The 24,451-nt window shown below is 37.6% G+C and overlaps 1 protein-coding gene across 5 annotated transcripts in view; it reads left to right on the top strand.

Moving 5' to 3' along the window:
- The window catches only part of VPS13B (vacuolar protein sorting 13 homolog B), a 902,514-nt gene that overhangs the window by 75,617 nt on the left and 802,446 nt on the right, over window positions 1-24,451 (top strand). For all 5 annotated transcript variants that reach the window (XM_045002958.1, XM_045002959.1, XM_045002960.1 and 2 more), the window contains exons 4-6: window positions 2,481-2,601; window positions 12,151-12,318; window positions 14,493-14,674. In XM_045002958.1, coding sequence (XP_044858893.1) covers window positions 2,481-2,601; window positions 12,151-12,318; window positions 14,493-14,674 — 471 coding nt within the window. The remainder of the gene's footprint in view (window positions 1-2,480; window positions 2,602-12,150; window positions 12,319-14,492; window positions 14,675-24,451) is intronic.

The following is a 24,451-nucleotide window of genomic DNA, read 5'->3' as shown; positions in this document are numbered from 1 at the left end:
TATCTCTGACGTAAATTAAGGATTGTAAGGCAACACAATGGAAGCCCTATTTGCATTTGGAGCCAACAGAAAAAACAGATTGACTGGGGGAGGGGTGAAGGGGTGTGTGTGTGTGGGGTGGGAATGTGAAACCTGCAGTGGGGAGCACACCAGAGAACCGGCCACAGTGGAGAAGAGTCTTATCTAGGAGTGCACTTCAAAAGGGATATTTCAAAGATTTATTAAACTATAAGAGGGAGGAACAAGGCCTCTTATCCTTCACCACGAAGTAAAGAGGACGGCACTTTTGGCAATTCATTAAAATTGGGTCCTGGCCATGAGGGCTAGTGACGTTGGGGAGTTGCTTTAAAGAAACATTGCTTTAGACAAGGATTTAACTAAGCTTAGACCCTAAGGGAAGCATTTTATACCATTTGTTTTACATGTAATCTGTTTATTATCTTTGCTCACTAGCGCTTAAGTTTATTTACAAAGATGAAGATTTATTTGTTTTCACTATAAATAGATTCCAGTGCTATGTTGTTTTAGGGGACCTAATCCTGAGTTTTGCCAGTCAAGCTGTGTGTACACTGTCTCTTCAGAGACAGGCGTACCTGGTTATTTCTGGGAGTGTCCTGTGACAGGCTGGATATGACAGAGTCACACTGGCAGAGGGGCTCGGGGATTGGTGTGTGTCTGTCTCTAGTCTGCACAAGAGAGGGTGAGCTCTATGGAGTCCTGGAAGACTCTACTTATCTGTGACCAGACACTGATAGTTTCAGGGAGCTGAGCTAGAATAGGCATCAGGCAAAACTGCTTTACTCTAGGGGCGGGTGGTGGTGAGGTGTCTCTCAGCCCTGACTACTCCTGGGGAGCGTCACGATGGTGTCTTAAGTTTTATTTGTTAATAGGCTTTTCCTTCTGCTGTTTTAGCATTTGGGATCCATTTTTTTCTGTAAAAGGCATAGTCTTACCTATCCTCTTTATTTAGATGGGTCAGTATGTTGTTGATTTTATGTTTTGTCGTTTATTTAGTCTTCTTCTAGACCAAGGTGTTGGTACATATTATCTCTGCCTTTCTTCCTGAAATGTTATCTCCATTTTGTGTCAATCAGGAAAATTGACCTAAATAGTTTTTCTCCCTCTTCCAAATATGAAATGGAAATTTTGTGGCATTCCCTTGAATGTCTTTACATCTCTTTAAGTTCTGTTTATATACAGACCTTTTCATAATTGTCTGAGGAAACCTTGAAAGGCCAAGAAATTTGGAGTTAAGATCCCCTCGTAATTCTTACAAGAACATTAAACAAGTAATATTAGAAAATCAGGAAATACAGACTGAAGATGACACTTCTCACACAACACAACCACGCAATTTTAACTGTGTTGTAGCAGGAATGCCAAGAGGAACTAGGAATGTCATCTCTCCATAAAACACTGCCACTTTTATTGCCCATTATTGTTGCATAACAGGACTTGTGTTCATATACTCCAGCAAACCCTTGTGATCTGGGCAACATTGTGATCCAGGACATACTTGCTGCTGGTAGGCTGAGTTCAGTTAAAAAGGTTTAAGAATGGGTAAGGTATCCTTATCTCCCTAAGGCAGGACAGGGATCATAGGTAGCAGAATTAAGGTGGTTTTTTTTTTTTTTTTTTTTAGTATTAATATTCTATGAGAAGGCATTAACCATAATTTATTGGTTTTCTAAACATGAGTTTTGATAATAAATGCACATTCTGGAAGGGCACAGGGAACACAACACAATAGTTGAGCCTTTGCAATCCTAACTCCACATAAACTATGTTTTCTGTGTGTGAATTTTCTATGTTGCAAGTATTTATCATTTAAGATATATTTTTAACACAGTTATTTTATGAGTGAGCCATGTTTTCTGTTGCCAAAGTGCTGAAGGTAAATCAGTCATATAAAAGCTTAAAGATGAGCAGTTACTCCAGGTTTGTTTATCTATTTTAGGGCAGTATTTGCTGTTTTAAGGGTCTGAGAGAATGTCTTGCTTCATGAGGCAGCTTTAATTAACTGTGGTAGAAAGGACATGACTCTGACATGTTGGAACTGTTCAAGATTGTTTCATGAGCAAACACTTACGCTAATCCGATAAATGTGGATAGTGTTTCTCACATTTATTTTTATAGTCTGTAGAGTTTTTTCTTTGATTTTTTCAGGAATGTTTTGTCTGAATTGCAGCTAATTACGGTCATCACTACAATGTGTGACTTTTGCTAAAACAAATCCAATCAAATATTGGATTGATACTCTTTTTTATTTGCATTTAAAATAATCTGTTTTTTACTTTCTAGCTAATCCCAAATTACCGTATAATTTATGGTTAAACACAAACTATAGTGTGCTAGGAACAATACTGGCAAAAATATTATATTTATCAAATCTAGCAATCATAAATCCCTTACATTCAGCTGCTCTTCTGTTATTTGTTTCTTCTTTGAATAATTCAGATTAATATTTGTTTGATTTCCAGGAAGACCATGAAAGCAGTGGTTCCAGTTCAACGAACCGCAGTACCACAGAGAGTGCAAAATCATCAGTGAAACCACGACGAATCCAGCAAACTGCTCCTTCTGATCCTGATTTACCGCCAGGTAATGTACAACATAGCTTTCAAGAACTGGGTTGTATTTGTGTTTATTTGTATGCTTTATATGAATTTTATAAATAAACTAGGTTAAAGGTTTATTAACTTGGGCCCAAATTTTCAAATCTGTGCTTAAAGTTAGGTGCATTAAATATATTTAGGCACCTAATAGTAGCCTGATGTTTCAGAAGTGCTGACCATCCGCAAATCATACTGAGGTCAAAAGGATCTAGCAGTATTTCAAAACACAACTAAATTAAAATAAAACTTGAATTTAAAAAAGAAAAGAAATCTTTTCGTGATAATTCCTTGTAGGCCTTTGCACAAGGACTAGCCCGCTCTAGTTTTTCCAGTAATTTTGGCTAATGACTCTGTGGTCTCAGATTCATGTAATAGTTTGAGGCATTACTCTAGTTTTAAGAATATTATATCTGAGGTTGCTTCATCCTTGAGTTGTCTGTCCATTGATAGAGACACTAGTCATTTGCTTTCTGCTGAAGGTTTTGACTCTGCTGAGCCTGAGGACGTTGGCTTGCCTTTTACGTATGTGTCTGCCTAGTTGAACTGAGGATGGTAGCTTTGTCTGTGATGTTTCTCTCTTTGTGTTTAGATGGAAGACAGTTACTTTTATGTGAAGTGTACATCTGTATGTTCAGGATGATAAACATTGAGAAGCTTATCTCAATATCTTACCTTTGTCTTCTTACAAGGTTTCCAGTGTGTGTTAATGTGAATTTAAGAAATCATCCTCTTTCTGTGCATAGCATTGGATGTTTTCCTTGTGGTATTTTTCTTGCTGGCAAACTTCTTGATCTAGGTCTAGAGCACTCCTGTTTTTTAGGGGTTTTCTTGAACATTATTATTCTGGGCCTTCAGAATTGATTAGACCTTTCTCTACCTCTTCATAGCAGCAGAAGGCTCAAGTTAATAGTTGTCTCATTAATCTGACCTTGGGAGAGGACATTAAAGTTTGTGTGCAGAGCACTTTGTGTTAGGAAATATATTAAGGGATACAAGCCTAGATAGCACAAGGATAATCCTGCCTTCGTGTGTAGAAATGGACTAGATGATCTCTTGAGGTCCCTTCCAGTGCTATATTTCTATGATTCTATTATATGTTGTTTTGGCTCACTTTGGTACATGGACACCTGAGTTAGAGCCAAGGGTTTAAAGACTGCTTTGATTTGTTTGCCTTGATACATTGGTGTTGAAGGCAGTCTGGAACTTCAGTGACTTGGATATACAGGCGTTTTGGCACACATCTCCTACCTGGGCAGCACTTCAGCTCGTTGGTAGTAGAGTTTGTCCATCTTGGCTCATTGTGTCCTGTCTCCACATCATGAGGTTTCAAGACCTAGTTGTCCTGACCCAACCCACAGAAGCCTTGTGCGGGAAATCATCAGTTCGTCAGTGATGGTTTTGGCACATTGGAATATTGGTTTCTATGAGAATCTTCAGAATATAGGTGCTCTGGATGCATGCTTTTTGGAACACAGGCATCTCCTGGAGTGCAGGCCCTCCAAGAGGGCCATTCCTCCAAGAACAAATGCATCATGAAATGCACTTTTCCAGGCAGGGACCTGTAATTGCCTAAGGTGAGCACCTTACTGGGCATGTCAGTATCAACACCTGGTGGCTATCAGTTATCATGTTTTCCTCTTAGTGCTTCAGTAGTTACTTTGCTCTTGTGGCTGTGAAAGTACATTGTTACTTTGGGTCTGCAGGCACACTCTATGCGTTCAGTGGTGTGGTGAAGGGACGGACATTCAGTATATCAGTGTGATAAGCTCAACAACTTGAACTGTTACCAGTGAGCATCAGTAAGAACTGATGTCTTTGGATAGACCATGACAGACATTCAGCGTAGCTGTTCTCCAAGTTCAGTTTTGTTTCTTTGATGCATCTAGCATCAGTCACCTTGCATTTCACTCAAATGTTCCATATAATATGCAACATAGGAATCCCAATACTGTGTATCTTGTTCTGTGATTTAGATGTCATGTCCTAGGTAGGCTTTAATCCACATACAGTAACTCCTCACTTAACGTTGTAGTTATGTTCCTGAAAAATGTGACTTTAACCGAAACGATTTGAAGAGAATCCAATTTCCTCATAAGAATTAATGTAAATGAGAGGGTTAGGTTCCAGGGAATTCTTTTTCACCAGACAAAAGACCCCCCCCCACACACACGGATAAGTTTTAAACAAACAATTTAATACTGGTACACAGTGATGATGATTGTGAAGCTTGGTTGAGATGGAGGAGTCAGAGGGTGGAATATTTCCCAGGGAATGCCTTACTGCTAAATGATGAACTAGCAATTGGCTGAGCCCTCAAGGGTTAACTTTCACACTCTACAAGGCAGCAGGAATGGAGGGAGGGGAGACAGCATCGCAGACAGAGACACACACACTCTGTGTGTGTGTGTGTGTGTGTGTGTGTGTGTGTGTGAGAGAGAGAGAGATGCGCATTTCCCCTTTAAGTACACTGCCTTGGTAAATTAGATCAGCTTGCTGAGACGCAGCTGCTGGCAGCAAGCTCCCTCCATCCTGAGCCCTGTCATGTGTCCCCCCCTGCTCTATGGAAGATGGGGTAAGCGGGGTGCAGGAGCAGAGGGGAGGGGGACACCCTGACATTAGCCCTCTTCTTCCTCCCCTCCCCTCCACGCAGCAAGCAGGAGTCTTGGGGAGCAGCTCCAAGGCAGAGGGCAGGAGCAGCACATGGCAGTGGGGGAAGGGACAGCTGCAATTGCTAGCCTGCTGGGCAGCTGCTGCACAGGGAACTTAAGAGAGCGGGGAGCTGATAGTGGGGCTGCCGGTCCACCCTGGTTCCAAGCCCCCACCAGCTAGCTGCAACGGGCTGCTCTTCCTACAAGCAGTGGACAAAGCAGGCGGCTGTCAAACGATGTTAGAAGGGAGCATTGCACAACTTTAAACTAGCATGTTCCCTAATTGATCAGCAACGTAACAACGAAACAACGTTAACTGGGACGACTTTAAGTGAGGAGTTACTGTATCTCACTCTTATTAAAGTAGCATATCTCCCACTGTAAACAGACTGCTTTTGGTGTTTAGCAAGCATCAAACCAGAGTGGTGGAATCACTCAATTCAACATGAGCTGTCCAAATGGCCCAAGTATTTTCTCAGAGGCAGGTGTAATGTAGTGGAAGGAAGTGCTGCTTGATAGAGTTCAGCACACAATCTTCACATGTGGGACAAAATTCAAGGCTGTTAGTTTCCAGGGAAGCATCACCAGTTTGGCAGAAACAGTTTTCCAGGGTCAACAGATCACTTTCAAAGTGGTGGTGGTGATGGTGCCAACTGAGAGAGTGCTCAGGGGGTGCCTGGGTTTTTACAGGAATGCTCTGGGTTAGATATATGCATAATAGTTCACTGAACCATGGCATGTGAGGGTTCTACTGAGAGCCAGTAGCCCACGGGTCATCGTAATCGTAAAATGTATGTATGGATAATATTTAAGGAGTTATATATTTATACTGAAAATTATGTTAAGGTCTTGGAGTTAAGGCAGGTCACCAGGAGGTGACATGCCTCATACATATTCCTTTCAGGCAGAAGGTAACATACACTTATCTCCCTGTCTGGTCATGTATATTGTACGCCTCACAGTGTAGGCCTATTTGAAATATTGTGAAATCTACAAGAGAAGAAATTCACAGGATGAAACAAACAGCAGGCAGTATCCTGTTAATGACTAACGACAAAGGATTGTTAGGGTATATCTGGGGGTACAAGGAAATGCTCAGGGTCCTTCAGTGGGGAGGCAAGCTGACCACGTACTTGTCTGATGAAAGGAGGATCACAGCCAAGTCTCATTATAGAGCTCTGCAAGAACTTTGGGTCAGCATTACTCTACAAGACATGAGAATACCTAGTTGAAGTGTAGGCTTTTAGAATGCTTCTATTTATTTTACTGTATATGTAACCATTTGTTTCCAATACTTCTACTTGCTATTACTTGAATTTATTTTATTAAATAAACTTATACTTGATTTCACTATAAACATATCTAAGTGTTGTGTGTTAAGTCGAGTGGTGATCTGAGGTGAAACTGGTAAGCTGAGGAGTATAGTTTCTTTGGAAGTAGTGAATCTGTGAGTACTGTGAGTGCAACAGGGGCTGAACATTCCTGGGAAATGCTTGGCGAGCTCAAGGTGGAGTATGCCTATTGCTAACCTGTAAAGAGACAGCGGGACATAGAGGGGAATGCTTGTATTGCCTGTGGCTGGTGGAGTTGGCAAGCTGCTCCGTGGCAGGCACAGTTAAGGCTTCCTCACACTAAGGGCAGGTGATAGCAAGATACCTCACAATCCTGCTTAGCCCTGGAAAGCATCACACTCACCTTTCTGCTTTCTGCTCTCTGAATTTCCTTATGGTTCTTATAAATTTTGCCACAGTTTAGTGCATGCAGTTGTGAATATTTTCCTGCATATTTAGGAATTTAATATATTTTAGTCTATCATATCTTTATAATTCACCTAAAGCTTACAGGAGACTTAGCTGACTGAATAGCGATGAAACTGTCAAAAGGCAATATTCTCGCCATAAGCGTGTGCATTATATGTGAAACATTTAAATGATCATTATGTAAGTCTGATGAATAAATCAGAGAATTGAAAAAGTGTCAAACTCTCTTTTGCATTATTTTGAAATATAACAATACAACTAAAGATATATCGGGCTTTGAAATAAAAAAGCTTTGTTTTAAATGTTTTCAGAATTAAAAAAAAATTAGAGCTCTTTTCATTTTACATTTAAATATGAGTGAAATCCTGAGCCTACTGAAATCAGTGGGAGTTTTGCTATTGATTTTAACAGGGTAAGGATTTCACTTGTTATGCTGAACCTGATTCTGTTTCTCTGATGCAAATCAAGAGTAACTCCATTTAATGTATTAAAGTTACATCAGAAGAAAACAGTGCAAGTTAGATCAGAATCAGTCCATTTCAATTTTTACCATATAATATAGTCTAATTGATATTTGTACTGTGCACATTACAACTTTTTAAAAAGCCTAAATATGTTTGGGCCTTATTCCTATTTGCACTGAGGCCACTTCACACTACTTTAATCATTTAATGTGGTTTTAATGTGTATGTAAGTATAATTTACTTGCACTTTTTTCCTTTACACCTTCAGAGCAGTTTAAAGTGGTCTTAGTGTAAATAGGAATCAAGCACTTTATAATACTACAAATCGTTCTACAAATATTTTTAGTCTATATTCTAATCTTCATCAAGGATGAATTAGTACATTTCACCCTTTCTCATCTTTTGAATTTCAATTACAATCTTTTTTCAGCAAGTTTTATACTTCTATATGTTGATTTCAGCAGTTGGTTGACAGTAGGGCAAAAGGGCAGATTCAGTTAGTGAAAAGGTCATGTAAGGTTAGAGAACTTTGTTTCACAGCTTAATATTGACAACTTTCACTTGGCCTCCTAGATTCCATCTTGTTACACAAATCTCCAAAGAAATACTTCCCCTCCTTAATATCATATTTATTATGCTTTAATACACTCATGATAGTGGCAAGATCATAACATAATAGAAATGTCTAAAAATAAATAATTATGTGGGAGTTTAGCTTGTTCAAAATATTTTTAATATAATGAAAGATTCATTGCACATTGTGTGGTAAACCTTTAATATTAAATCTTTAAAAAAAATCAGATATTGAATACTGTTGATTCTGAATATGTTCCAGGGAAATCTTAAAACCACATTTGGATATGTAAAATAACTGTTTTGAAACATGGCTAAGACTTCCGTTTCAGCCATTTTAGAATTATGCAAATGCAAATCATCTGATAAGAATGTATACAGGGGAAGCATGTGAATTTGTAGTTATATAACTTGAAAATGGCTAATACATTTTGCTCAAATGTGGACCAAAAAGCGCGCACACATTTTAGGATGATATCAAACAAAGAAAATTGCAGCCCAAAATTTGTATGATAAACTGGAAAAAGGAGAGTTAGAATAGAAGTTGAATCTCAACTTTAATGCTAGCTATCTCCAGCTGTCTGAAATTTTGGTCAAATTGCATACAAATCTATTAACATGGAGGGATGGTTGCTGATGTCCATTCTTAAATGACACATACTAAAACTGCAGGAAATGCTAAGTCAAGGATCTTTCACAAACTTAGAAATCACTTTGTATTTTATACATAATATTTCAATCAATACCTTCTTATGCAAGTGCAAATAAATCAAAATTCATATAGCAGCTTCAGCTCTGACCACAGTAAATTTGAATTAATTTTTCAGTACATATAATTAGGTATATTTATATGCTTAGAACTTTCTTAGGTCATTTCTGTACTCTTAGTTCTTAACAATTGTAGCCTTACAACTTTTCTCATATTTGTATTTAAACACGTTTATGTAAAATAGTATTACACCAAAGTGATGCATATATTATAAAATATTTTCTCAATGTATATTACAACATAAAATTTCTGAAACAGGAAGAAAAATTACGGAACTCTTCATAAAAATATTTTAAAAGGTAATCCTGAGTTCTACTTGTTTCATAATCTTTAAAAATCACTTTATTTCAGATATTTTTCACATCTAGATATCTCATGTTCTAATACAAAATGTTGCATTAATCTGGAGTAAATAGACATGTTAAGATAGTATTCTAGTACATCTTATATAAAAACTTTTAATTATACTTTAATGTATGATATTATGAGAAATGTGTATGTGGTCAGGGTTAAGGTTGATTTTGGTGTCTTATTCACCTCAATCATAACTATGGAGCTGTGGCCAATACCTACAGAATTTGTACTTAAATGAGACCTTACTGACTGCAATATTATGCCTGAAAGAGGAAGTAGTTCTAAAGTTTGTGAAAGGACCCCAACTTCAGGGTTTCCTGCATTTTTATATTTAGGAATGGACTTCAATTAGTCAATATTGAAATAGCTTTTTTTGTGTTGAAACTTTGTTTTTGTTTTCTGGAGTGCAAATGAATAGTTATTAACACATGGGCACAGGTTAAATGAGGTTGATGAAAGAACAATTTTTATTAAGTAAATATTTTCAAATTCAAGTCTTTAAATTGTTATTCCAGGAAAAGTTTAAAAACAAACTCCCACCTAACTAAATGCCAAAATTATCCATTTTTACCAGCCAGTGAGGATCCTGTAGGGAGGGAAAAGAGCAGGAGTATTTCCTCTGAGGCCTTGTCAGCACATGGACACTCAGAAAAGTTGAGATGAATTAATTAAATGTGTTTAATGAAAGCTTATTAGTTAAAGTGTATTAGTCCCTGACGTAGATTCTGTCATTCAGAAGTAAAGTGGCCTTAGTTTGCTGTAATTTAGTCTTTGGGATTAATCTGTGTGTTCAGTGTGTTAACTCTGTATTTACAAAAACAAGAGAAGTATTAATTCCCAAACACAATCCTTGGGATTAAGCATTAAGAGATGTTTTAGTACTAGTTCACCATCAGTTTCTATAAAGAGAAATTATCCTCAAATTCAAAATAATCTTTGTTTGTGAATTTAGTGCAGAGGGCAGATCCCACCTTAAATAAAGTGGATTAAGAAATGGGGCGCCACATTAGAAGCAATATTATCAGCTCTCATTAATGTGGTAACTGAACTCACTGAGAATGTGAAGGCTCTATTAAAGTGAATGTTGGCAACCTGTCTCCCAGTGTTAATGCCCCATCCTGGGCAGATGGTACCAACTTGTAACAGAGACCTGAGTGTTGACTGTCTCTTGCACGTTGGCAACACTTGTATTCTGTGTCATGGCAATGAGGTGGTATTAAAAAAAAAAGAATGAAATTTAGTAAGGGTATCTAGCTGGGCAAGGGATGAGGCATTATCAGTGGAGGTGGTATGGGAGGCACAACAAAGGGGAGATGAGTTTTCTGGGAGCAAAGCATAGGGTTGCAGGAATGCTACGTGTTTCGTTTCGAAGGGTGAGGCTGCTGCATGGTTCTGAGTCACAGAGAGTCCTGCTTTGACAGCTTGTTGAAGGCCCTATAAATCCTATCTGCAGCCCCAGTTTAAAAGCTTCTTACCTTTGCTCTTGTTTAGTAAGAATCCTTTCACCGTCCATAGAAAATGGCATTCATCATCAAATGTCTTGACATTAATGAGTGAAGTTATGGAAGTTATATAAATAAATATTTAATTGTGCAAATATGACATTCTATGTGTACCCTATATATGAGACATTATTATCGGTACCTGTGGTATGTTGGCATTTGCTCTATTTTAACAACATTGTTTGAAAGCTGCCCAAAGAACTGTTAAAGATTGTGTGTGGTTCTTCCCTCCTCCCACCCTCCAAATAGGCCGTTTTTAAATGCCTCTCGCTTAGCTGATTAAACACTAAAACACTCTAAAAAGTAAATCAGACCCCATTAATATGTGACATGAGTTTCTAAAGGCAATATTTTATTTTGTATAAGTGGAATAAGTTCTAAGTTTAACTGCCTTTTTTCAATCAGTTTAAACTATAGTCTCCATAATATATAATGCATGTGTTTTTACATATTATATTGATGTATAGGTAGGTAATATCTTAAAATATAGTGATATGCAAGTAATATAATTTTTAAATAGTTGTATCTGTGTTTTTTTTCTTAGCAGCATAAATTAATTGGCATTTTTAATATATTCTGTATACAGGAAAAACTTCAACATGGATAGGATTGCATTTCTTTCCTGTATTGTTCAGATGAGAATTTTTACCCTCCACTGGGAAAGCATAAAAGAGTTAGTTTTTCCAACCATGTTATGGTTGAACAAATTTAAATAGGTTTCTTCCCAGTAGGCTTTATTGCAGGTGCTAACTGTGTGAGTTGTTGACAGAAATTGATTCTGTTATACCTAACAGAGTTCTTACTGAGGAGCACATGAATATATTGGTCATTAAAATTTAAATTGAGTAATAAAAGTACTTAGAAAGATGGATGTTATTCTGTGACTTTTTGTAGATGGATTCAGAGGGAAAAATATATGTAAAGGCATGTATATTTGAACTAGTATCCTAGTAACTTTGTATATTCTTTCCAAGTCCATTTCTATCTTTCTTTGAATATAGTTATTTTTGTATGTTCACATAAAATCTTTTAGTAGCAGTATTTTGTGATCTTCTCCCCTCCCCCCCAAATAAATAAATAAATTTTGCACTATCCTGAAAAATTAAATTTGAAGGTTAATTTTTGCCACCAGGTTTCAACATAACAATCTAACACCTAATATTGCATTAAAATCCTAATAGATGATAATTTTGTTTTTATATTTCCTCTGCCACACTTGCTGGAAGCTAATCCACTCAATAGCACTGAATGCAGTTTTAAAGAAGTTATGTCTTTGGGCTTTTGGCTAGGGAAAGGTTAGTGTGATAGTGATATTCTGATGACTGGGAATAGATTCACCTTGGAAATAATTTGTTGTTTTATATTTTTGTAATTAACAAATATGAGGGGAGAAATTAATAGTAGCATCTCTTCCTCATAGCGTCTGAGAATCATTCTGTTTTGTCTTTTTGTTTCCATTTGATAGGTTATGTGCAGAGTTTGATTAGGCGTGTTGTAAACAATGTCAACATTGTGATCAACAATCTCATATTAAAGTATGTGGAGGATGATATTGTTCTCTCAGTAAATATCACTTCTGCAGAATGCTATACAGTGGATGAATTTTGGGATCGTGCATTTATGGACATCTCTGGTGAGTAGATACTTTTGGGTCTTAGATTCTATAGTAATAGGGCTCTGATTCCTTAGATGAGAATTTAAATTTCATGCAAGTAGCTTTCCAAGTGTTGGAAGTGAAATTGCTTCCTATTATATTTTCAATTTTCTTTTTTAACATAGTTGTTTTTTTCCATTACCTGTACCTTGCAGACCACATTATGGTAATTTTATATGTTGACTGTTAAGTAGGCTGAATGGAAATGCAAACACATGCAGTGTATTTTATGGGATAGAAAGACCATCAGTTAAGTGAAATAGTACATGCCACATCATACATCAGTAGGGGAAAATATCAAGTTATCTGTTCATTTTAGGGTGGGGTGTGTATTCCCCAGGACATTGGTATCTGAGTGCCTCACAATATTTAATCTATTTATCTTCACAATTCTCCTGTGAGGCCGGGAAGTCCTATTATCCTCATTTTACAGATGAGGAACTGAGGCATAAGAGAGACTTGCCCAGGGTCACAAAGGAAATATGTAGCAGAGCAGAGAATCGAACGTGAGTCTCTTGCATATTGTGCCATTACCCTAACAACTGGACAATCTTCTCTAGCTAAAATTTATAATAATTGTGGTAATATTATAACATTATAAAATATATCTGAAGCCAAGATGATGATAAAATATTTTATTTTATCTTGCTTCAAAATTGCACGATAAGATTTTATCTGATGAAAATGTGCATTTTTGGCGGGTTATCAAATCGACAAAACTCTCCTGGGGAGAAAGAAATGAGTGGGCTGGTCTCATCCTTGTGCATAGACTACAGTAGCTAGGAGTGTTTTTAAGGTCAGCTCTGAGGTGCAAAGTGAGTTGGGAAATTTGCACTGTGCATGGCTCTAGCCTGTATTGTTCTCATTTTTATAATCACCAAATTCACAAAAAAGACCATCTTTAAAATATGCATTCTGTTGATTTAGTTGGGGATTGGTCCTGCTTTGAGCAGGGGGCTGGACTACATGACCTCCTGAGGTCCCTTCCAACCCTGATATTCTGTGATTCTATGATAAAAAGTTAAACTGACCACAGCATGGAAAAACGGGTTAAGGCACGCTGCCCTTCTCAGCTCTCATTGGATTGCAGAGCAGGGTCTGGAGGGTGATCCATATGTCATGGCTTCCCAGTTGCACTAGTCATCCTAGATAGAGTTCTTCTAAGAGGAAGGGTCTCAATGGGTAATCTATTTGGCTGGGGCATAGGACAATTGATAAAAGGGCCAAGGAAGGAGAAAAAGGCACTCGCCCTGTTCTGTCTTTGGCTGCAAAATATAAAATTCTTCTTAAATGGGAAAATGTATGTATTTTTTCCTCAGTCAAGACCATACAAGATCTTAGAAAGAAACTACTCTTTTTGTGAGATGATTTTGCATCTTGGGAGTTTTCTGCAACTCTGTTATTTCTTGCAAAATTGTGACTATAAGGAAAAATTAATATGTTTTTGGTTAATGATAGTGCAAGGAATTTTTTTGTCCTTGCAGATTTATAATAAAGTATATGAAAATTGAGAGAGTATTTTGGATATTCACTTCCATATTCTCTGTTGCCTAATTTTTAACTATTGGTTTCAGCTGTCCCCCCCTCCTCCCCCCCGAGTAAAACTGAATGTAACCTTTGAGTACGTTATTAGAAGTGTAATGTTGTTTAGAGTTATTAACTTCTTTCTTCCCCTTTCTTTCAAGATCAACACTCTTCCCCCTCCTCTCCCCTTTTCTGGATAATCATTATTTCTTAGGGATTTGAGGCCTCTGCTATGTTTGGGACAATAGTTTTCAAGTGTGGGTGGGATCGTTATCTTTGTGGAAGTGTTTTTGTTTTTAAAGTGAAAAACACACACTTTAAATGTGTGTTTAAATACAAAACATTTTAGTAAGCTGTAAAGATAAATATATTACCAAATGCTTACTTAGCAAATGATTTTTCTTGCTAAAGCTCTTTATTTTAGCCATGTGAGCCGGTAATATTTGTGGTAGCTTAAATAAAAGATAACACTGTTAACTACAGTGGCAGTCTCTTCTCTTTCTGTCAATCTATTTATTTTTTATTGATTATTACTGTTTGCTCATAGAATAGTATACTATGCATATTAAGTATTTGCTTCTTATTTTTTGTTTTAAACTGTCTTAATATTTTTTCTTATCTTTTTAAAGCAAATGATCTGGTACTAAGGAAAGTGATTAATTTTTCTGACTGCACAGTATGTCTTGATAAGAGAAATGCTAGTGGAAAAATTGAATTTTACCAGGACCCTCTCCTTTACAAGTGTTCCTTCAGAACTCGTCTGCATTTTACTTATGATAACCTTAATTCCAAGATGCCATCTGTTATCAAAGTAGGTACCAAAGTGTCTTCTTTTGTTTCCTCAAAGCCATATGTATGAACTACTTTTCAGGTTTTAAGTGTATAATTTGACATTCATAAGAAAAACCAAAGAACATGAACACTAACATAGTACATTAACTACTATGGAATTTTTGTCTTGGTTTATTAATAGACTGCATGTATTATGTATACTAACAGCTGTAAGAAAGAAAAGTCCTGTTCAATCCAGGCAGCTTTTTCCTTGTGCTTAAAAAATGATTCTAATTGTACCACAGAATAAAGATTTGAGAAAACGGGGGAAAAAGGGAAGCTTACAGTTAAATTTGGAGACTGCATGATTTAGGAGATTAGTATTGGGACATAGAGCATTTTCAAATCTGGCCTAGACACAGATAGGTATTAAGCAAAACTTAATATATTCTAATGACTGTTCAGTGGTCTAGATGTAAAAAAATCGTGGTCCAAGTCCAGTTCTTAAGAGGCGAGTGTCCAATATCTCACACACACACGTCTGGTCCTAAATGACATGTTTATTGATAGTCAAAGCATAGAAATCAACAGTTGAATGGGCACAGAGGTTGAATTACCTTTTCACCTTTAAAGACTCTTCCTTCAGTTCATGTTGTAGGTATGTTGCACAGTATGGGGGAAGCTTTTTGCTACTACCTGCTCTGTAAATGGTATTTTGCACTTACATAGCACTATTGATCTGAAGATACCAAAACTCTTTACAGATACTTGCTATTTTTAAGTGCATATCTAGAAATGTATTCATGCAAAATGCTGCATGGTATTTTTTTGTGTGCTTGTTTTGCACACGTGAACATCCAGTAGCATATGTGCAAAGCAGGCAATCAGCACCTCTCCTGATCATTAATTTAATTTTTATTGATACACTCTAGTAATTTTTCCTATCAGATGTAGGTATCTTAGTACATAAAATACATCCTATTGTGCACTGGTCTTATATTTATACAGTACTTATGCACACTGGGACCAGTTAATCCTGTGTTAATTTTTTTTGTAAATTCATTTATTTTGTGTGTGGTTTTTTTTTTTTGTTTTTTTTTTGTTTTAAGAAATGAGTAAAAGCTGAGTCTTTACGGATATTAGGATATTACGATTTGTGGTACTAGTAAAGTTGGTGCATATGTGCAATAATACTGCATGCTAAAAATCCTGTATTTTTGCACTTAAAATCAGCAAAGTTATTCTTTTTAATTTTGGAAAAATATTCAGTCACAGGCTTGAGATCTTCTGTGCCAAGTTTTAACACGGAGCAAATTTTTATGGCTGAATTATAAACCTCTGACAACAGATATTTATAGTGGAAACATTGACACAGTCTTCAGGATAGTGTCAAATGGTGCTGCTGTTTTAATAATGAATTCTTTACTCTCTTTTACCTTATTACATAATTTTTTTTTATGGGTCCTAGATTACCATAAAACACATGCCAGAGTACATGGAGCAATGTTAGTGTAATTAAATTTATATTTATATGAAACCCACCTGTTTATCTCTGTTGGTGGTCAGTCATTCCCATCTTTTTACATATTTTCAATGTGTTCAAAGACTCATCTTACCAACTATTCATATTTTGTTGATTTTTGATGATATTGGCCCTAGTTACCATATTGTTTTTCATTTTCAGTATGTGATTTACAGATTAAAATATCTTCACTTTGTACGTTGTCCTTAGAGATGTCAATAAAAGATTAGAACATTTGGTTTTATGCTGCTGGATAAATGTTGAAGTCAATCGTCAGTTTTAAATGAAATAAGCTGTATAGTAATGTTCAATGTCATGGTTTTTTATACTATTCTAAAACTATTTTTATACTGCTTGATTCCTATACGTTTAAACACTGGGGCTGTAATTATTGATTCAGTAGAGAAATATTTACTTCATATATCATTATTAATTTGCTGCATTCTGATTGCTATAAGCAAGATGGGTGCGTGCTCTAGTTAGAGAGCAGTTATAGAAAAAATTACCATTTAAAAATATATATACTATTTTAAATGTTAGGTTTCTGAGTGGATATAGGTGTTCTTTAAATGTGCTCTTGTAATTTATACTAATGAAGTCTGTGACAGCCAATCAGATCACTGGATGGCTGGCATTCATTCATGAAAACTTTAAAAATGTTAAACTTCACTGCTGTAAGTGAAATGAATTTATAGCTTCAACCATTTCCTCTAGTAGATAAGTGTATTTATCTCCCAAATCGTCATTACTGCAGTTGTCACTAACTAGTTGACTGTCTTAGCAGAGAGGCTAGACAGTGGAAAGGTCTGGCCCTTATCTCGGTAACCTTAACCCAAATCCATAGCCAGTTCCCCTGGAACAGGTATGAGGAAGGATGTCAGGTAGTTTGCATTAATGCTTCACGTACTGTACTTGTTCTGTGGTTAAATAAAGGGTGCAGTCTTTCGGAATGTTTGTTTCATTTCATGAGTTACATTTACTTAAAAACAATATATTTTTTTTGTATACCTGGGGACTAGTGTATTCATAAATTATCTCTTTGGGAAAAAAACAACAAAAAAAACTCATGAAGACATTGGACTTCCAGTCTATGATTCCTCCTTTATCGTCTCAATCCCACTGGCTTCTGTAAAATTACAGGGAACTTTTGAGATCTAACCCACTGATTCAGTCTGGGTTACCACTGGCAGCTCTGTCTTCTCTTGGCAGTGGACTGGATCTGACTGGGGCTCAAAATGGCTGCCAGTTTTGTACCCCTGATAGAACTCACTACTTATTGGTCAGAAGTGTCCAGCTTCTAATTAAGAGTGTATGTGTGCAGGACTGTCTGCCATTAATGAAGCCTTTCACATCAGCTTCAAAACCACTATTGAGCATGGTTAACGTCCTGCACTCTTTTTAGTGTGCTGAAATAACTACTTGTTTGCAGTCACACAAATCTCTATGCTGCCACCTTGACTAGGAAGGTTTCCAAATCAACTGAGAGTAAGTAAAAGCTGCAGCTATAATTACAGCAATAAATATTTTGCTGAACACTAAAAAAGAAGAAGAATGAAAAGGGGGTTACAAGTGTGGATGGCAAAGTTTTCCTTGTATTTTTCTTCATTCTTGGATATCATCATGAGCATCTTGGACTACGTTTGTGATTTTATTTTCAGATGTCGGGTCAATAGCAATATGCAGAAGTGCATTTTGCCCTGTGTGGATACTTGGGACTATTATCAAGACACTTTTCACATTTCATGAACTATATATTGCATTAATGTCAATATTGATCCTTTTTATTCTATTTAGTAGATCTATGAGTTTAAATCTGGATGGCAGAATATATCTAGGATGGTATGTAATTTATTATAATAGCTGATTTTGTGCTACACTGAAGATTATAAAAGAATGTAGCCACTTTTTTTATCCAGTTTGGGATTTTGCCTTTCAATTGTTTCTTCTTTGAGTGGTTCTGCATATTCCCCCTTATGTGTAATCCCCTAACTTGTCTACCCTTCCCCATAGCATCTTCGAATGTTCTCAGGGCAACGTTATATAAGGAGGTGCTGCACTCTCTACGGCCTGTTTTCCTTCCATCTGCTTCCGCCAGATAAAAGTGAACTAATCTGGTCCTTCAGAGCTGGGTTTTTTAGATAATTGTTGTTGGTAGCTTGTAATGTTAGTTAAATTAGAGAGTTTTTAGTTATACTTAGTTTAATATAATTTTAGGTTTGGTTCTGTATGATGACAGAACCAAAGAAAAAAAAAAGCAGATGTAAGAGGTGTGCTTTATGCCTAGCTATCTTCCCAGTGTCGGACGACATTGTTAGGTGCCTTAAGAGCCTTGGAGAATGCCACTCTCCTTTTGGATGTTCTGTTTGTCAGATTTTTACACTCAGAGCTCATAAGAAATGGCAGAATAGACTGCAACTGTTCCTGCTTAAAGAAGCTCTTGCTGCTAAGCCGTTGGCCTCCAGGAGATCATCAGATCCAAAGACTAAGAGGCCTGTTTTGGCTCTAACTTCTTCGTTTAGTAAGGCTAAGGTGCCTAAAAGATTCTGTCTTCATCGGTTCCAGATGAAGTTCAGAAATTGCTTCTGATAGATGCTGAAAGAGGTAGCCTAGGGGCTGTGGGGTCAAGAGTTGTATTCAAGATATTTGCTGGTGTGGGAAAAAAGGGGGTTTCTGACCAGTTTTAGATTTGAGGAAGTTGAACAGGTTTGTTTGGAAGTTTCGTTTTTGAATGTGAATTATGGCCTCCATAAGTCCCTTACTTTCAATTATGGGTTGGTTTACAACTTTGGATGTAAAATGTGTACTTCCATATTTTTATCTGCAAAATCATCACAAGTACCTATGTTTTGTGGTGGCACAAGGACATTTTCAGTACAAAGTCCTGCTTTTTGGCCTTTCTACAGTCCAAGAGTCTTTACAATGTTACTTTCTATATTAGCAATGCATCTCAGAAGACAGGACACTTCTGTTTACCCATATTTAGACAGTTGACTGCTGAAGTCTCCTTCACACAAATATCTGCTAGGCTACATCCAGTTTATTACCTCCCTTCCTACGGATTTATGATTGCTTCTGAATATTAAAAAGTCAAATCTATACTCCACTTAGACCCTATAAAATGGATCTTCTATCCTGGACTCTGTAGTAGGAAGAGCTTTTCTCCCTGAGGAAAACATTCTGAAGATAGTGTAATCTACTTTTGAGATACATCATTGTTGAACTCAGAATGTGATTTTTCTTTTTGGCTCTGTTGGGTCTTATGGCAGCAAGTACTTACGTTACTCAATTTGCATATTTCAGAATGAGGCAATGAAGCGCTGGTTGGCTTAGTTTACAAGCTGGACAGCCTTCACATGTTAGTCACCATGCCTAAGAACATTTTAGATTCTTTGATGTGGTGGATAAACAGAACTAATGTTCTCGAGGGGATCCTGTTCAGTCCCCCTTTGCTGTTGATCATGATAACATCTGATGCATCAAACAATGGATGGGGAGCTCATCTGGAATCTTTCATAATTCAAGATGACTGGGTGTCCCAGGAATAGGATTTACACACAGATGTTTTAAGATTAAGGGCTATTGGTCTGGCTCTCAGGTCTTTTCTTCCTCATGTAAAGAGGAAGGTTGTTCAGGTAGTGACAGACAATACAGTGGCTATGCATTATGGCAACAAACAAGGAGGTGCCCACTCTTTTTCTGCTGTGTGTTAAGGCAGTCAATCTATGGGATTGGGGCGTTGTTTGTTATATCCATTCGGTGGTCCTATATCTAGCAGGGGAGAGCAGTGTGTTGACAGATTGGCTCAGCAGAGACAGTTTCAGATGCACGAGTGATCACTGAAAGATTAAGTGGTGCAAGAGATTTTCTCCAGCTGGAGTCTGTCCAACCAAATTCAACAAAATGTCTCTTCTGTTCAAGAGCATGAAAGAATAGTCAGTCCATCTTGCTCACTTTCTCTCTCTTTCCATTAATTCAGAAGGTGGTGAAGATGATCGGACAGGACAAGGCAAGAATGATCCTGATTGTTCTAGCTTGGCCGAGGTACCATGGACCTGCTCGAGCTGTCACAGAGAATCTGTGCACTTCTTCCTTTGTTTCCAAAGCTATTGTCACAGCAGCAAGGCAGGAGATTTCTTTCAGATCCAAAGTCTCTCCATCTGATGGCCTGGACTATAGGACTGTGATTAATCTAGAAATATCTTGTTCCATGTTGGTGCAGAATGTGTTAATTCTAGAAAACAATCTTTTAGGAAATGTTACTTGAAATAGGTTAGATTTGCTTCTTGGATGCAAGGCAAATCTGATTTACCAGTTTCAGTTTCTGTTCCCTATATATTAGAGTATTTGATATATTTAAAGTCTGAGGGGCTAATTCTTCTTTGAGTTCATTTAGTGGATCTTTCAGATTATCATGCTTTGATGGTAGATCATTATTTGTACATGATACAGATAAAAGGTTTATGAAGGGGTTATCTAAGTGTTATTGTTCCTGTAGAGATATGGTTCCACCATGGGATCTGAATTTGGTTTTATCTAGGCATATGAAGTCCCCTTCTGAACCTGTGGCAGAGTGTTCTTTTTTTTTTTGATATATCTACTAAGACTCTGGTTGTTTTTGCTCTAACATCACCAGAAGCATGAGCGAATTATATCTCTTTCTCATAATGACAAGATGGTTCTTAGACTTGATCACAAAAATGGTATTTGAGTTTCACTTCAGTCAGACAATTAATTTACCAGTGTTTTTTCCAAAGCCACATGCTAATATAGGGGAATCTGCTTTACATACTTTAGATTTTAGGTGGTCTTTTTGGTTATTTGTTTCTTGTGCTAAGAATCATATGGGTTACAGTGTAGTTGCCCAGACTATTTCCAGATGGGTTAAATAATGTATCTTTGAATATTAGAAGTTAGAAGTGAGATGTCATATCACTAAGGCAGTTGCAGGATCTTTTGCTTATTTTAAACATGTTCCTGTTGGGGAAATCTGTAATCCTGCTACTTGAAAGTCAGTCTGTACATCTACTAAATATGCTTTGGATTTGGCTTCGAGAGCAGATGCTAGATTTAGTAGAGCGGTGCTTCAATCATCATTTAATTAGAGCTCTGTTTCCTTCTGTGTTTTTCAGTACTGCTTGCCAAAGTACCCATAAGTGGGAATATGAAGAGCCACTTGAAGAAATGAAGGTTATTTACTTGTAACCAGAGAGGTTTTTTGAGGTGGCCCCGCATATTCACTCTTCCCATCTGCCTTCCCCATCTTTGTTAGAATCCTCTCTTGGTTTCTCTGGGCCAGTGGTAGCAGGAACTGAGATGGTAGAGGGCACAGGGCCCCTTATATAGCCCCACACTCAGAACATTTGAGGATGCTGAAGGGAAGGGCAGGAGAGGGCACAAGTGTGCTCTAACAGGCAATGTTCGGAGAAGGTTCTACTGTTAGGCTGTATCAGTCAGCACATTACCCGTAAGTGTGACTATGCAGAGTCATCTTGAAGAACTTCCATTTTTATGGCATAATCACCAATTGATTTTTTAAAAAATATTTATTGAGTATCAGGAACAATGGAGACTGATTTTGAATGACACTGCTGAAGGGTTGCTGGAAGCCCTGAAACATGGACTTAAATTACCAACCTGGCTATGTTTTGATAACAATAGCAATTAAATGTCTCATATACATCAGCGTTCTTTTCTTCTGCTTCAGCAAAGTTTCATGCTGTGGTATATTCAATCATGAACAACCCAAAGAAACTAGTTTTCAGTACTTTTAAATGGGCATGACTTTTCCTTTCTTGCTACGTAACAATGTTTATATTTTACTTTTGAAAAATTATCTATTTTCATTAGTGCAGTTGCTTCTTTTCTACCACTTCCCTCAACCTTAGGCATGTTGACAGATAAATTCATAAACTTCTGATGCTTAGTTATCACTAAACACCAAGCATCCATTTGCAGTATTGATCAGCAACTTTCGATTTACAGAAGTTGGAATGAGAAACAGCCACCTACTGATTTCAACACTGTAAAGCAAGGGTAGCCAATTATTTTTTTATCAAGGTCCCTGTCCGAAACCGATTGCGGTTCGATAAGATTTGTATTGGGAGAGGAAAAACCAGGCTGGACCAGAATCAAGTTTAAAGCCAAGTGGCTGCGTTTATTGGGGGGATAGTTACAACGTTGGCCGAGGAGAGGGGCAATTCTTAGCTGGGATGTTATTAAACAATACAAACATACCCAAAAATCATTAACAATACAAATCTATACTGCTCACTGCTTCACACTGAGTAGGCAGACACACCAATTACACAAGATGGAAATCGGGTTCGTCAGAGCGGTGCCCGGTGCAACACAGAAAAGAGACCCACAGGCCACTGCCTCAACCGCCCTTGCTTTCATACTAAGGGATTTACCCAGAGTGTGGTGCGGCTGCGATTGTGCAGGTTCCACTCACACAGACCGCGGGGACAGAAACCCCTTGGTCAGCTAATCCTCAGGTGGAGACAGCACCTAGCACCAAGCACTCCAGACAAAGACAGAGCAGTAACTCACACAACTTAAAACAGTCTACAATTAACTATCTACTAAAACCCAGAACAACTATACATACTAAACAACTGTGCAATTATGAGCTCAATAATTCAATTCTCATACACTGTATACACTTGGTACCGAGTTAAGGGGGGGGGAAAAGAGAGGAAGCTAAGTAAGTAAACTGTCAGAAATTAGAAAGCAAATACCGCACTCCAGGCGCAGCTGACCAGCAGAACAGACACCAGAAGCATGACGAGCTGACAGAATGGATCCAAAACGATAAATCCAAAGCGATAACGAATCCAAAACGACACAACACGAGCTAGCTATACCGGGAGGAGACCCTGGCTGAAAGGTTGATCAGGCCCTTCAGCTGACACGCGGATACTCCACACTACGAGCTAGCTATACCGGGAGGAGACCCTGGCCAAAAGGTTGATCAGGCCCTTCAGCTGACACGCGGACACTCCACAAAGATTTTGGGGGGAAACCTAGTTTTATTCGAAGGGTCTCACTCACTCGTGTCAGCATCTGATTGGTCCCTGGCTCCTATACCATCCAGGCTCTGAACTGTTGCCCCCCACGCCAACAGGATCTGTACACGGCACACTGGCATCTTTGCACAAGGCACTAGCCTGACCCCTAGATGACCAGGCCAAAAAGAGCGGGAAAATGCACACAGCACTAAAATGTTGCACACCGCACCTCAGGGTTGCACACGACACCATGGTGTTGCTGGGCAGAATTAGGTCTCTGCCCTCTCCTGTGGAACAAGAACCTGGTCCAAGATGGAGGCTGCCTTGTCCTTTTAGCAGAACAAGATGGCCGTGGACCGACAATTGGCCATACAGAGCCATAACTATGTATAGGGTTGCGACAGTCCCAAGGTGTAGTCAGGGCCCAGACTCCAGAGGAAATATTTTTAAAAACCAATAATGATAATAAATAAGTAAATAAGATGATTTTGGGGTCCATTCAAAAGTGTCTGGTGGTCCAGATTTGGCCTGCTGTCCGCTTGTTGAGTACACCAACTGTAAAGTCTGAAGACTGTTATAGATGAGCTAAACAGCTTTCCATAGGAAACCCAAAATTTTTCAGATTCTAGTAAATCAAGCGCCCTTCACAGTTCATACATCTACGCATTCTTTTCTTTTCAGCTTCCAGTGATTGTTAATTCCAACCACTGATCAGTCACCTCTCTTCAGCCATTCTCTTATCTTCTCTGGACTTCTAGATAGTTTCCTTATTTCCTAATAGATATAATCAGGCATAAAAATATATAATTTGTTCTCATTTTGCTTTCACCTTTTTAGAATAACTAGTTGTCATTCACAGACTGAAATTAGGAACATGATGTTTCTAGGATCAAACTTTCAAATATATGGACATATAATAGTTCAGAATACTTCAAAAAAAAAAAAAGAAAAAATCATCCCAAAAACCTTCCAAAACCCAGCTGACTTACATTTTTCTTCAGGGTGGTGTATTTTTCTTATTGTTGCGAGAGTTTTTACAGCCCTGGAATGCTGTGATCATTTTGTCCTACATAGCAAAATGTATTCAATCAGTTTCAGACACCCCAAACTTTAGTTTAGAATGTTCTCCTTTATTATAACACAAGTTGTTATAAAAATGTAAATTAAAATATTTTTCATGCAAATCTCTCTGCCATTAATACAATAAAATGTTGTTTTTATTTAGGTTCCAAAGTGTGAATGTTTTTGACTTAAAGATATTATAATATTGTGATATTGTTTTTGAAGA

Source organism: Mauremys mutica, chromosome 2, assembly GCF_020497125.1.
Source record: "Mauremys mutica isolate MM-2020 ecotype Southern chromosome 2, ASM2049712v1, whole genome shotgun sequence".
In the NCBI taxonomy this organism is placed as follows: domain Eukaryota; kingdom Metazoa; phylum Chordata; order Testudines; family Geoemydidae; genus Mauremys; species Mauremys mutica.
This window is presented reverse-complemented; position numbering and strand designations above follow the sequence as displayed.